Source organism: Condylura cristata, unplaced genomic scaffold, assembly GCF_000260355.1.
Source record: "Condylura cristata isolate star-nosed mole 26May11 unplaced genomic scaffold, ConCri1.0 scaffold00013, whole genome shotgun sequence".
Classification (NCBI taxonomy): Eukaryota; Metazoa; Chordata; class Mammalia; order Eulipotyphla; family Talpidae; genus Condylura; species Condylura cristata.
Genome location: NW_004567114.1, coordinates 21,136,975 through 21,151,608, shown reverse-complemented (window position 1 = coordinate 21,151,608; position 14,634 = coordinate 21,136,975). Strand labels below are relative to the sequence as shown.

The 14,634-nt window shown below is 55.2% G+C and overlaps 1 protein-coding gene across 1 annotated transcript in view; it reads right to left on the bottom strand.

The window, feature by feature from the left end:
- Positions 1-2,505: 2,505 nt before the first annotated feature.
- Positions 2,506-14,634, bottom strand: part of LTBP2 (latent transforming growth factor beta binding protein 2) — a 92,351-nt gene continuing 80,222 nt past the window's right edge. Inside the window, 18 exon segments of the mRNA XM_012724390.1 lie at positions 2,506-3,764; positions 4,188-4,337; positions 4,860-5,141; positions 5,449-5,616; positions 5,699-5,836; positions 6,059-6,187; positions 7,172-7,255; positions 7,349-7,540; positions 8,445-8,588; positions 9,096-9,221; positions 9,488-9,619; positions 10,203-10,325; positions 10,741-10,866; positions 10,959-11,081; positions 11,899-12,024; positions 12,409-12,534; positions 12,713-12,835; positions 13,653-13,772. Of these exon segments, the coding sequence (XP_012579844.1) occupies positions 3,619-3,764; positions 4,188-4,337; positions 4,860-5,141; positions 5,449-5,616; positions 5,699-5,836; positions 6,059-6,187; positions 7,172-7,255; positions 7,349-7,540; positions 8,445-8,588; positions 9,096-9,221; positions 9,488-9,619; positions 10,203-10,325; positions 10,741-10,866; positions 10,959-11,081; positions 11,899-12,024; positions 12,409-12,534; positions 12,713-12,835; positions 13,653-13,772 (2,558 nt within the window). The 3' untranslated portion in view covers positions 2,506-3,618.

Genomic DNA, 14,634 nt, shown 5'->3' with positions numbered 1-14,634 from the left:
TAGGGGACACTGGGCAGTTGGCTTGGGGTAAACAATAAGCATGCTAAATAGTCGTAGAATCCTTAACAGGGCCTTTCTGACCAGAGCAGGCCATGAAAGCTAGCAGACAATTTTACAAATTTTGCTCACTGTGCAAGTACACTTAAGGAAACTTTATACCCTTCCAATATCAATTGAAAGTAGTTGGTTTTTTTTTTTTTTTGCCTCCCTGTAACTTTGCGAGGGAGATTATCAAGGTCCTGTTTTTCTTACACAGTTGGTTTTCTTTATATGCAAGCTAGTAAGTGCCTGGGATGGCATGCCCCACCTTTGCTTTGGCATAACATAATAGTGTGAGAACCAGGAGGGTGGGGAGTCTTGAATCAGCTTTTAAGTTGTTGGCTCAAAGCAGGGGCCTCTTTGGTCCACGTCCAGAGTATATTTTCAGATTTTGTTTTCGTACTCTTCCGTTATGCCATTGATGGAGATGGGTGGTATGTAAATCACAGGTGTTTTTGATACCTTCTGTGAGAAGGTTGACTGATTGATTATTAGGGATTAGAAGAAAACAGGTTGAGAAGTCAAAGATTAAAAAGGATTACTGAAGGAGGTATCCACGAAGATTATCTTCTGAGAATTTAGGCCCACTCTGGGCTTTTATTTTATAGCATCCCAGTGGGGGGTCCACATTTGGTTGGAGAAGTGGGCAGCATGAAGGTATGATGTGGCCCTTCCTGGGACTCTGGCCCTGAGCTGATAGCATGTAGCTGGTAACAGGCAGAACCCGACACCATCGCTGTATTATTACGGTTTTGCTAGTTTGGCTCATAGGCAGGAAATTCCTAAGTGCGTTGATATTCATGATTGCTCTTTTGAAGTCTCTGCTTGCCATTCTTTCTAAAGAGAAGAGCCACGGGACTGCTTAAAGGAAGACTGCCTTAAGACGTTTTGAAATAGTTCTCATTTGATTTTAATTGTAAAATATGGTCAGATAAATTTATAAAGAGATAAGGAGAGGGATTATTTAAGTAGACTATGGCCAGTAACTGTATTTTAAAATATTTTATTTTTTGAATAGGTGTTACATAGGGTACAGAGTTCAAAGGGCAGTACAAAGCATGGTGTTCTGATCCCGCACCCATTCTCCCCGCGACCCTTCTGCAAGCCACTGTTGTTTCTAAAAACTTACCCCACAAGTAAATGTGAAACAGCATGCACAAGAATCACAATGACAGCATTATTATGATAGCAAAATGTAGGGAACCATGGCAATGTCCATCAATCGGGAACTGATTCAATAAATTAGGAGTTGTCCAGTTAGTGGTACAGCACACAGTTATTAAACAGAATGAGACGGCTCTTACTGCGCAAGTGTGAAGGGGAAAAAGCCAAGTGCAGGATAGTGTGTATTGTATGCAGTATTATTTTACAAGAATTTGTGTGAATGCATGAAATATCTCAGGAGGGTAAGGATTGGAAGGCAGAGCATTGGGCATGTAGGAAGGCACAAAAAAGAAATCGGGGGTGTAAGGTGGAGTGGTAAGGATCACATCAGAAGTCCAATTCGCTCCCCTTTCTTTCGATGGCAGCAGCATGTGTTATACTTCGTTGTACAGCCTTCCTCTCCTCTCCCTTCCCCCGCTTTTTTTGCTGTGGCAGTCTATAGAGCTGCCTTTTTTTTTTCTTTCACTGGACTTAGCAACTAGTTACCATCTTTTGCTATTACACATAATGCTACAATATTAATACCTTGCCTATGTCATTTCACATTTGGTGAGGATTTATCTGAAGGTTAAATTCTAAAAGTGGAGTTTCTAAAATATTAAAGACTACTTACAATTTTGAAAGACATTGCTGTATTATCCCCATCAGAAGTTGGATTGGCTTATACTCCCGCCAGCTCCACATGAGAGTGCCTGTTTTCCCAGGTTCTCACCAACTAGGAGTCTTCACAGATTTTTGGTCTTTGCCAAACTGACAAAAAAAATCTTTGTAGGATACTGACTTGCATTTCTTTTACTATGCCTGAAGATGACAATATTTTCACTTGTGTAAGCACTTTAAATTTCTCTCTGCTGAAAACATCTCAACTAGCATAATTAGTTATGCCTTGTGTGTCTCAATTTGCTCATCCAGAAATTGGAAATAAATACAGTAAAGATGGCTAGATGAAATTTATGTACAACACACAACACAGCCTGTCATAGAGCAAGCAGTCAATAAGTTATTACGTGGTGGCTGATAGAACAGCAGGCAGGACAGGACAAATTAAACCAAGAAAATAGCATTTCTCTCCATTCCTCTAGTCACTGGGATATTTGTTCCTTTATATCGCCATTCAAGAGAGAATTGCAAGGTGGAACTTTCCTGGTCTTAGACGATTAAAGGACCCTTTCCACAGGGACCCGACAAGAGGCACGGTTGGTGAGGGGTAGTCACAGCCTCATCTTGAATAGTGATACTTAGCCAAAGTGGTAAAGAAATTGGTTTAATATGAAATAAAAACCAGAACAGAAGAGCCCAGATTTACATTTCTTTATTCCATCATGGTTCTAGACTCCCAGCTCGCTGAAGGTAGGGTGTCTACTTGTAAACTCAGGGACATCAGCCAGCCGTTTTATGAGTGGGAAAAGGACAAAGGAGAGAATAAAGAGGAGAAAAAACATTGGAAATCTGGATTTCTTAAACAAGACTGCACCATATTTCACCAGCTAGAAAATAACCCTTTTCTTTTTAGCACATCAAACTGTTTTCCACCTAAGGAGAGTCCAGGACAGATTTGTTTCCTGTAAGAAGCAGTACTTCAAGGCCTTCAGAGATGTCCGGTAGCACCCCTTGCTGTGATGTACAGGAGCTATTGCTGGGTGGATGTTGGATTTTTATTGACCCAAGCTACTGGCTATCTTCTTTAGATTTGCTGAAACCTTGGTTCCCTCTTTCTTACCAGTTCCCCATATTTTTTCATATTTTGCTGCTTTCTCAGGCTCATTGCTCCCCTTTATTTGCATCTCTTACACTGAGCAAGTTAGTATCAGTCTTGCTTCTCTGACATGAGGAGGATCTTCTCACCCCTTCCTTGGACAGCGGAATTGGCCGCGGGATGGAGATGTGGCAGAATCTGGCCCTGATCAGATTGGCTGAGTGGTAGCGATAACTTCGCCAATCCTTTTTTGCTTCATAGATTCAGAAGGATCATCCCAGGACAGATGTAGCCTCTGACCTAGTGGCCTAATCACCAGGATGATAAGGATCGTGGATGGAAAGGGTGTTTGTAGTATGAGGCTGAAAGACCTTGCACATTTGCACAGCTTGAAGGGCTGGGTGAGAGCCATCCTTACGTGAGCATCCATGTCAAGGCCAGGGCAGATGGAGGACTGGGCCTCATGGCCAGTGGCAGAAGCACTAAAGCATTTGGTGTTTGAGCCAAGCAGGGCATGGTGGCATGGGGCAGTGACAGAAGCTCACAGCCAGAGCCTGTGCTGGGGGACATGAGGAGCAGGCCAGACTGGCTGCAAGCTGGGATGCAGGGCCTTCTGCCTGACATCTTCATAGGGTCTTCCCAACCAGAAAGGCTTCCATAGGCCCCCGCCTGTGCCTCAGACCTGTTTCCAGGTAGCTGCTCATACTCACCCCTCACTGCTACTCCTTGGCAATGCAGCGTGGGGGGCCCGTCGCCGCCTCATAACCTGGGGGGCAATGGCAGCGGTACGAGCCCTCGGTGTTCTCACAGTGACCACTGTCACAGAGTACAGCAGGTCCATTCAGGTCATCACATTCATTCACGTCTAAGAAAGGGAAGGAGAAGAGGGCTGTGGGGGCAGCCCAAGTACCTCTGGCCTGAGCCCTGGCTCCTTCCTGCCCCATGGTGGAGTCCTAGGTATGGCAGCCAGAGGCTGAAATGACTGCCTCGTCTCAGCAACTCCAGGACACAGAGTAGGTGGTAATGAGCTGACCGTGTGCTCAGAGAGTACCCACACCCGTTCTGGAACGCTGAGGCCCTTCATGGAAAGGACTTTTTTTTTTTGTTTGAAAAGGACTTTCTAAACACGGTAGGCCTTTGGAGTTTCCCACCCCTGGGCCGGCTCCGGGAAGCCCCACCAGGGGGCAGCAGTGGCTCTTCCTACTCGCCCGCGTTCGCTGGAACAGCCCTCCGGGCCAGTCTGACTTCGCCAGCCCGCGCGGCTGGGCCACCCTGAGTCCAAACTTACCCACGCAGGCCATGTGGGCCATGTCCAGCTGGAAGCCCTCAAAGCAGTCACAAGTGTAGCCCTCGCGCACGCGCACACAGCGGCCGTTCTCACAGCCGTTCAGGATGCCGCACTCTTCTGCCTGAAGCCCTTCAAAACCGGCCTGGTGCTCTGCCGGGAGGGAGTCGGAGAAGGAAGCTGGGACCCTGGAACCCTTACCCTGCCGCAAAGGGGTGCCTCTACTGAACCCCTGAGGCTGAGCGATCAAAACTGATGCTAAAACAAAAGGCAGCAATCCTTTCAAAAAAAAAATCAGCATGGGCCATTTTAGTGGGAGTTGTGCTGTGCTTTAAACGAGGGGTCCCCCACCCCAGAAGGTTTGGATTCCCGCGCCAGGACTCCTGAGCCATTAGTATCTACATGCAATTTTGATTTTATTGTGGTGGGCGGTAGGGCATTGTGTTAAAAGCTTTTTGTCGGTGTCCCCCACCTCCACCCCACCCCCCCAGTTCAGCAGGCAATTTTGGGGTCTGACCAGGCATTTGGACTTGTCCCTTGAGTGCCCTATGAGAGGGCTTGGTGTGAGTTGTCCCTTCCCTGTCCTCACCCTGCTGGCAGGGACCAGCAGGTAGAGGGGATGGCAGTGAAACAGCTTCAGGGCCCAGCTCTTCCCCATTTTCTAGCAACACGGACCTGGATGGCTGGCCAGGTAGTGAGGCTGGAGTTCTGAGGGCTGCAGGGGCGACTCCGGGACTGGCATACGATCCCCTGGGTGACTGGCTGTGTTTGGGAAGGGTGGCTCGGGAACCGTGTCCTCAGGGCCTAGGTAGTTGTAGAAGGGGGCTCCTTCTGGGCCGTAGAGGCCGTAGTGCAGGTCATCCGGCCCAGGGCCATACTCATACCCTGGCCGGAAGTGGACTCCAGCCTCCCGCTCTGCTTCAATCCGGGCTACATTGCACAGCTGAGCATAGACCTCTGTCAGGGAGGAGAGACAAAAGAAGCTGGGCCCAGCTCCCAGCCGCTAAGTCCTGGCGTGCTATTTTCCAGCTCACTGCCCCGAGAGCAAGCACTGGGTGGGTGACCTCTGAGAGGTCCTGGCAGTGCTCCTTTGCCCACCCCAGCCCTGCCTCACTGGGGCTCCAAGCACAGGGCCAGCAAACAGGGCCATGACTCTGCTTGTCTACTCCTTCGCCCCCCCAGCATGAGGGCACCCCCGGCCCTGGCCCAGCCCCGCTCTGCAGGCATCTCCTTCCCCCCGCAGGCCGGCGGCCTCCCCTCTCACCGGAGCTCCGGGGCGGGCACAGAGCACACTGCTGGCTCCAGGCCTCGCCGTCCTGGCAACAGCACTCCGTGTAGGTGGTGCGGCGCCCGTGGAGGGGGTGGCTGCACACATAGTTGGTGACTTTTTCCCAGCAGATGTCCATGTGGATGTCGTGGTCAGGGAGGTCCTCTGGTGGCACAGGGCACGGCGGTACATGAGCCCCAGCCCGGGTCCACTCGCCCTGCTGCCCTGCTGTCCTGGGCCCACTGACCTGCGCCGCCGGAGCCGTTCACGCAGCGCTGCTGGCTGAGGTCCAGGGTGAGGGGCGGGCTGCAGAAGCAGTGGAAAGAGCCTTCCGTGTTCACGCACTCGCCGTTCTCGCAGGCCAGGTCTTGGCACTCGTCAAGATCTGTGGTGGGTAGGGCGGCACCAGGGGGTTATCCTATAACCCCAGTGAAGAGGTCCCTGCCCAGGCCTGGGAGGCCCTTCCCCAAGGGTGTCTAACAGGTCTTCTGCATAATCCCTGACAGCTGCAGAGCCCTCACTCACTCCCGGGCAGGCAAGGGCTGGGTGAGCATTCAGCTGTGGGGCAGGGGTGAGGTGGGGGCTGGAGGAGGCGGGGTGTCCTCACCCTCACACTTCCTGCGGGCGGCATCGTAGTGGTAGCCAGGATTGCACAGACAGATGTAGCCAGGCACCGTGTTCAGACACCTGCCGTTCTGACAAAGCCCTGGCCCGAACATCACACACTCGTCTGCATCTGTGAGAGGGTAGGGCTGAGGTGAGGGGAGGGAGAAGCAGCAGGAGGGTCCTGAAGACTTGGGGCTCCAAAGCCAACTTGCTGGATTCCAGTCCCAGCCCTGTCACTTGCTGGGACTTTGGCATGTTGCTTAACCCCTCCTGCTGCACAGTTTCCTATCTCAGGTTGTGGTTCCTTCTACTTAGCCTTGCAGTTGTGAGGATTACAAGGTTAATCCATGTAAGATGCTTAAAATAGTGCTTGGCACAGAGCAGGCACTCAAGGAAAGCTGCTTCCATTTCTGTTCTTTCTTTCTCCAGCTCTAGGGCTGTGGCGCTGAAGGGCTCCTACCTGAACTCTGGGTTTGGGCTCCCCAAGTTTTTAGCTCTGCCAAGTGGGACCAAGGAGATAGGCAGCTGCTTCTGGCCTCTGTTCACCACACTGTCCCTGTGCCTTGGGACTGTGGGTTAGGTAAGGCATCAGAACTTGATCCTGGAGGACCCAGCCTTGGGGGAGCAGTGGAGCAGAGTTGGGATTATATGGGTCCTCCATGAGCACTTGGGTAGAACTTACCACAAAAATTTGTACATAGGGGCCCTCCCTGGTGGCGCAGCGGGTTAAAGCACAGCACTATGAAGCTGAAGCCACTTCATCATGAGTTCGATCCCCGCCTGCCCCAGAGGTGACCACATGGCCTGGCAGACCTTGCCTGACCTGCCCGCTGCTCCCCTCAGCAGTGTGCTTCATCAATCTTTCTGTTCTGCTCCCCACTCTGTCTCTGGTGAATCATTGCACTTCCCCTGCACCTCTGACCTGCACCCCAGTTCTGTACGCATAAATAAATCTTTAAAAAAATTTTTGTTGATAGTCAGCCCAGGCCCAGAAGATGGAAGCAAACTGGGAAGCTGGAGCTACCCACAGAGCTCCTCCGGGGTGGGGCTCTTGGACTAGTGGGCTGGGACCTCTTAGGTGAATGGAGTGGGGGAGAGCCGAGAGGGAGGGTACCTGTGTAGGTGGTCTGTCCAAACATCCAGGCTCCTTCCACAGGGATGTAGCCTTTACCGCTAGGGCAGATCGCGCGGAAATCACCTGTGCAGGGAGGCGCCCCAGCTCAGAGGGAGAAGGGCTCTGGGGTCCCTTGGGGGTCTCACCTGAGCACTGGGGTTCCTCGGGAGGTCTCACCTGAGTCCTCCGCGGGGCAGGGCTCACAGGCGTCTCCCCAGCTGGCTCCCTGGGTGCAGCAGCACTCAGCCTGTGTGGTGTTCCGGCCCAGGAGGCTGGAGCAGGGCGGCTGGCCATTCTGCTCAGCATAGCATCCCATGCGGATGGGGCGTGGGGGGTGCTCCCCAGGCGAGACCTCGGGGATACTCTGACCTGTGTGTGACAGAGCCCCCCGTATGGTATGGTCATGACCCTCTGGGACACTCCAGCCTCTGAATGTATTTTCAAAGGTTGACATTTATGCAACACTTCACCGTGTACAAATGCATTCACCTATGCTATTTCACCTGATACTCTTGACAGCCCTAGGAACGGGGTATTGTCATCAATTCCATTGAACAGATGTGCCCGGTGGTGCTTAGAGAAACTGGGTGACTTGTAGCCACACAGCTACCGATTGGCGAGACCTCAAGGAGTCTGCCCAGCTCCTCTGGTGCCAATGCCCCTGCTCTCTCCAGGAGACCACTCTGCCTTCACTGCTATAGCAGGGTGCCCCCAGTCCCTGGCATACAATATAGATGGCCTTCTGCTCACTCCTCTGCTTCATAGTGCCCCTGGCCCTCCTGCCCTTCCTTGTCCTGGGTCCTCTCTCTGTCCCCTAAGTCAGGGAAAGCCAGCCGTGTCCTCGTCCAGTCTGGGGCAAGCGGCTGAACCTAGCAGTTCTCGGTGGCGTGCAAAGTGGGCAAGGGAGCTTAGGTCAACTTGAAGTCTCCTCTCACTTGGGGAGGGAAGCAGGGCTCCCTGAGGGCAGATTGAGGGTCCTGTGAGACTCAGTCTGAGATACAGGGCAACCGCACGCGGCCATCAGATCTTCCTGAGCCTCCTGTGGGGTCCTCACAGCCCTGTAGCCACCTGGCTGTTCCCTGGCCTGGACCAAGCTCGTGCTAGTTCTGACATTTGCATGCTAGACCGGTCACCCCTCCACTCCAACCCTAAACCGCACCCCTGCCCACACTACCCCAGGCCCAGCCAGGCTCTCACCCAAGAGCTGGAGCAACAGAAGGGCTCCCTAAGCCACGTGGTCATGCCTGACCAGGTCGGGTACGGGGTCACTCACCTCCAGACACCCTGGGGCGGCAGCGCCCCTCCTGGGCATCATAGTCCTCCAGGTCGCTGGCACACAGGCACAGGAAGGAGCCCTCCACGTTCTCACACAGCGCCGCCCCGCACACGGCCAGCATGAGCTCACACTCATTCACATCTGCGGGCGTGAGGACAGGCTCGTGGGAGGGACAGAGGCAGCCAGACTCCCTGTTCCTGACTCTGGCCCAGGGGGCAGCCCCTTACACTAGCCCCCAAAAGAAACAGGCCTTGGGGGAAGAGCAGACATGGTGTGAATTAGCAGGAGGTGGGGACAGATGAACAGAGAGGGTGGGGATGGAGGAAGGAGGAGGGTGGCAGAAAGGCGTCAGCCAGTGGACAGAGGCTTTCTCCCAGCATGTCTCTTGAGACTCTGGGGTCTCTGTGGTGGCACCTCATTACTGTGCCTGCCTTTCCTGCGGCAGAGGGAAGGCCTAACCACCTGGCCACGGGGCCTCTGCAGGTGGAGGTGAAATCCCCCTCCTTGCCCCCTCTGTGAGGACCTATTATGGAGAATTTCAAGAGGAGGGACCTAAGGTGTCCATCCAGGACACCCAAGATCTGCTCAAATGGGACTAGGCCCCGCCCCTCCCTGGCTCAGAGCCCGGCCAGCCCACGGGCTTCTCACCCACGCAGTCCCAGCCCGAGGGTGAGGTCTGGAAGCCCTGGTCACAGAGGCAGCGGAAGGAGCCGTCCGTATTGTCACAGAAGCCGTGGCTGCCGCACACGGTGTCATTGGCACACTCGTCTATGTCTGCAGGACAGGGGGCCAGAGTGGAAGTGCACTCGCTCACTCCATTTTCTGTCAACACTTGTTTACATGTCTGTTAACACCAAGCTCTGTGCAAGGCAACTTCTAAACAGAACAAGAAAACTCTACTATTAACATTTCTCTGACATTTTTGTCTAGCCCCGCTGTCTGCAAAACACACGAGCTTCAAATGGCTGTAAAAGTCACGCCCTTGGGAGAGAAGTTTGTAGCTAGACCATGGCCCCCCTCCCCGCCCCCTCCTTGCTCACCAATGCAGTCTCCAGTCGGGGTCATGTGAAAGCCAGGCTGGCAGCCCCGGACACAGCGGTAGGAGCCAGGACTGTTCTCACACCCCCAGGGCCCGCACACGGCATCTCCGTAGTCCTCACACTCATCAATATCTGTCCCCGGCGGTGCCGTGAGAGAACAGAAGCGGTCACTGCTCTGGCCCCCACCTCTCTCATCAGCATCATCTCATCTCCCAAACCACCTCTGGGGTCCTTGGTCCATCCAAATTACCCAAACCCCCAGTTCAGGACCACCTGACCAAGGAGGGAGGTGCCTGGGAGGAAGAACTCTAGGCCAGGAGAGCACTGGGCTCTGAGCCTCTGTCTTCCCCACCCCTCCCCGGCCCGCTCCCCGCCAGCAGAGTCACCATATAGTTCTCTTTAGGGGCAAACTTCACCCAAGTGCATTATCTTCCTATCGGTCTCCCTTGCTCAGTTTCAAAATGGTTCATGATTATTTATCCCAGTGTAAGACTGATGGGTGTTTAGTAAATATCTTTTGAATCAACTTGGCTTTAAAACTATATTGTGTGCTCTGCTAGACAAGGATTTGGATGTTTTTCATTTTGTCATGCCTGGGCGGTCTCCAGCCAGCAGAGGCTCAATAAAGGCATTACCCGGTGGATGATTAACCTGTGGAAAGTGTGGGGGGGGGGGACAGAGATGGGGCAGCCCCTCCAGTGCATGAAGCCCTCACCCACACACTCCCCGCTCTCCGGGGACAGCTGGAAACCAGTCTTGCACACACAGCTGAAGGAGCCCTCGGTGTTGACACAGCGTCCTCCCTGACACGGGTCTGCGGCTTCACACTCGTCCACATCTAGAGTGAGGGAGTCAGTCAGCCATGCAGCTGTGGGTCCCCAGGGCCCTGGGCAGCTTCCCTTGGGCCCCGATTGGTGGTTAGGAGGGCCAGGGAGTGGCTCAGGGTGGGAAAGGGCTGAAAGATCCCAGGGCCCGTCCGTCCGGAGTGGGGAGCAGGCACAGGGGAGAGGCCTGGAGTGTGGCTCGGCCTAGGGGAGAAGGTTTGACACTGGACCTGAGTCCAGGGCTCATGTCCACGGCAGACACCATGGCGAGCCCCCCTGAAAGACTCCCTGCGTTTGGCTCTCTCATCACCCGCAGCTCCCATCTTCCTGTCCCACCCCTGGGTGGGGAAGCGAGCGTTTCATTTCCAGGCGTTAGCCTCCAGCTTGCCCTGCTGCTGGCATGTACACAGGCCCCTGCTGGCTTCTCACCCTGGCAGCTGGTGCCCATGTCTGCGCTGGCAAAACCCGGTGCGCAGAGACAGAAGAAGGATCCGTGGCTGTTGAGGCACTCGCCTCGGGGGGCACAGTACTCCTCCCCCCTGCACTCGTCCACATCTGCAGGGAGAAGATAGGCAGCAAACCTTGCCCACACAGTCCCCTCCTACCCGCTTTGCTGCGGGGGGTTGGGGGGAACCGGAGACACTCACCCTCACACACGGTGCCGTTGGCCAGCTGGAAGCCCCGGGGACACAGGCACTGGTAGGAGCCAGCCGTGTTCCTGCACTCGCCTCCCAGGCAGCGGCTCTGGAGGTCCTCACACTCGTTTATGTCTGCGGGGGCCCAGAAGGGGAAGGCAGCCCATGCAGCCCCGAGGACAGGAGCCGAGGAGTCTCCAGAGGGCCTGCTACTGGCTGGCCGCGACTGACCCTGGGTGGGTCCTGCCCCTGCAGCCGCACAGCTGGGAGAGCTGAGGGAGGCTTCTAGACTGGGGGGAGGGGCGCAGGGGGCCAGGGCAGGAGGCTGGGGCCCTGGGCCTTGTGCAGCAGCAGCCCCTGCCTCAGACGGCCTCTCCAGTGCCCACCTTCGAGACATCAGCCTCTTCGGCAGCCCTAGTAGAGTGCGGCCAAGCCCCACTGTATGTGACTAGGCGGCTTGGATTTACTGAGACACAGTGGGAAAACAAAGGGGAAGTAAATCAAAGACGCATGCAAAGAACCTTAGAAGGTTCTCCGACTTGGCCTCCCAGATTGCTTGGTACAAACGGGTGCTTTTCAAAATGAGGTCCCAGCACCCACTTTTATGAGGAACCCTTGAGGGCCATTTAGAAAACAGACCCCACAGCTCCCAACAGAGGCTGACCAAACAGGCCTGGGACTAGGCCCAGAAACTGCATGTGGAACAAGTTTTGCTGAAGACACTGACACACTTAAGTTGTGACCCAGCGGCTTGTCAGCCCATAGGCCGTGCTCGGTCACCCTCTCTGACTCCAGTTGGGTGTGGGCTGAGAAATGGTGGCTCCTGCTTGTCCATCATCTGAGGTGGATGTGTCCTGGTCTCGCCCTCCTCTAAGGTGCCAGGTAAGTCTCCCGCAGCCCTCTGCGCTCCTTCCCTACACCTGACGGGGCAGGGCTGGGCTGGGGTGCTCACCTTCGCAGGTGTGGCCCAGGGCGCTGGGCTGGTAGCCCTTCTCACAGTCCCTGCAGGAGAAGGAGCCCGCTGTGTTGGTGCAGACTCCCGAAGGGCAGACTCCAGGGAAGGCGCACTCGTCTAGGTCTGCGGCAGATAGTCGGCTGGTCACTTGGGGACCCCTGACGGGGAAGGATGGCCCCTGCCTTTGACCTTCTCTAACCTTGTAGGACATTTTCTGCTCCCTGGGGAAGGGCAGTCCCAGCTGTGTGCCTTCCAGTAGGGCTACCCTAGCACCTCCAGGACGCCCTGGGGCGGCTCTCACACCGGCTTCCCTCTTGTCTCTGACTTCCTGTTCCTCCTGTCCTCATCTCCAAATTTGAGGATTCTGACCATAGAAGCTCTCCCTGGGGCCAAGTTCATGGAAGGGGCCCTAGAGCCTCCCCTGGAGACTGTCAGCATCACCTCAAGACTGTGACAGCTCTATGGGGCAGTGAGAAGACCTCCTTTCTTGGTGCCCCCCGGGGTTACCTTCACAGGCAGTGCCATCTTCATTCACCCAGTACCCACTCTCGCAGGCTGAACAGGAAAAAGAGCCCTCAGTGTTGAGGCAGAGCCCCGTGGGGCACGAGGCCCGGCTGGCACATTCGTTGACATCTGAAACAGGCCATCGAGTTCTGTGTGAGATTCTACAGAACACACATGCCAGGGCTGACCATTGGGCAGGGTCGTGGTAGAACAGCGTGGGTAGGGAGGCAGTGCTGGGTGATTCGGCGTGTTTGCAGGGGGCAGGGCAGCGAGCTGACTGGCCTGCGAGGTCCTTTAGTATCTTTACCTTGGCAGCCCTTCCCGTCTGAGGTGACCTCATAGCCCTGCTTGCAGGAGCACCTGAAGGAGCCCTCTAGGTTGATGCACTGTCCATGGGCACAGACCCCGGGGGTCAGACACTCATTCACATCTGTGGGAGAGAAATCCAGGAGGGCGGCCTGGTCAGGAGGCACCCTGCATGTGTCCGAGAAAAGTGGCCAAAAGGCCCAGCTCTGGAGCTGGTTTGGACCAACTGCAGAACCGGCAGTGAAGTGTCCATGGCTCTAGATTCACAATGGGCCTGAAATCCTCTGGCCCCCTATCTGCCAACCAAAGGGGTCTGGGCCCATGTTCCCAGCCCGACAACCAGCACGGATAGGTGAGTGGGCAATACAGGCAGGCCAGCTATGGGTGGCCGAGTGGGTCTCCAGGGCCTGGGAAATGTCTGCCCTCTCCAGAGCCTCAAAGCAGCTATTCACAACCCAGTCCCTCCTGGCATTCTGAACCCTGGGCCCTTCTTCCTACGGGGGCTGAAGGGAAAGAACATTCCTCCTACAGCTGACATGTGGCTCCCTCTGGAGGGAAGACACCCACTGTTCATCAAGGCACCGCTGTTTAGACCCTGCTGCTGTGGAACCCAGCTGTGGCTCACACCACCCACCACCCTCTGCCTAAGACACTTGGCACCTCTCTTTGCCCAGAAGCATCCAGCCCCAGAAGCTTCTGGCACTCTAGGCTGTAGCTTCTGGATGGCTGCAGCCAAAAAGCCGAAGGGGCCCTCCTTTCTAGCTGATTCAGAGGGCAGAGCCCTGGAAACAGAAGACACCCCTCTTGTGCCCAGCGTCATCTGGGAGCCCGGCCTCGCTGCTATTTCCTTCTCCCACTCCTACCCTCCCTGTGTGTGGGCTCTGCCCAAGGGCGCAAGATTGACCCCCCGCCCCCCAACTGTGCCTTGGCAAGCAGCTCACCTAGACAGCTCCCTCGCTGGCCCCGGTACCCCTCCTCACAGGCCAGGCAAGTGTAGGAGCCGGGAGAGTTGATGCATCTCCCTTCTGGGCAGGTGCCAGGGTGTCGGCATTCATCGATATCTGCAAAAGCACAGCCCTCCCTTGGTCACCTCTGGGAACTACAGCACTCGGGCAGGTCTGTGGGGAGGTGAATCCTTGACCCTGCCCTTGGCTGGGAGAGGGATGTCAGTTTCTGCCAGATGGAAGCTAGGAAAAAGTGAGCATTGTCCTGTGTTCCAACTCTACCTCCCACCCACTGTCCTAGACAAAAGACAGAGCTGGAAGAACTTAAAAATCAGAGAGGGAACCTCCCCGGGTGGGTGCCAAAGGCTGCGGTCCCTCTAGCTGGGGGGAGGGGGGGTTGAGAGAGCTCCACTTCATGAGCCAGGCCTTTGGGAAGGGCCTTCAGGGCCCCCCTCCCCATAACAGCCCCTCCCCCACCCCCCTCAGCCTCCTCTCTCCCGTGAGCTGTTTCTTTACAAGTGGCAATTACTGGGCAGTCAGTGGGACTGTCACCAGAGGCTTCAGAAGAGATCATGAGGTGGGCATTCAGGGCAAAATGGACTTCACTGCACTCAGGAAATGAGGACTGATGATGACCCCCAATTCTGGATGTGGCCACACTGGTCCTGATGCTGACAGAGTAAGGGTGGAGGTTGACAAGTTTTCTGCACCAGAGAGACTTTCTTCCAGCCAAAAATCATGTGGGGTCCATGGCATCCACGCATGAGTTTGCACACCAGACAAATAGGGGAAGATGGGGCCAGCCAGGCCTGGAGAGAGTGTGGGGAGGGGGCAGGAGCCCGGTAGGGTGCTTCCTGTTGTGACCTGGCCCATTGGGGGTCCATTTAAGGTGCCTGGGGACCTGGATTGAATCATAGAGCTCATACACAGGAGTGAGCTGTGGGAAGACTTGTTCCTTGGTTCAGCACCTGGGTGTCCA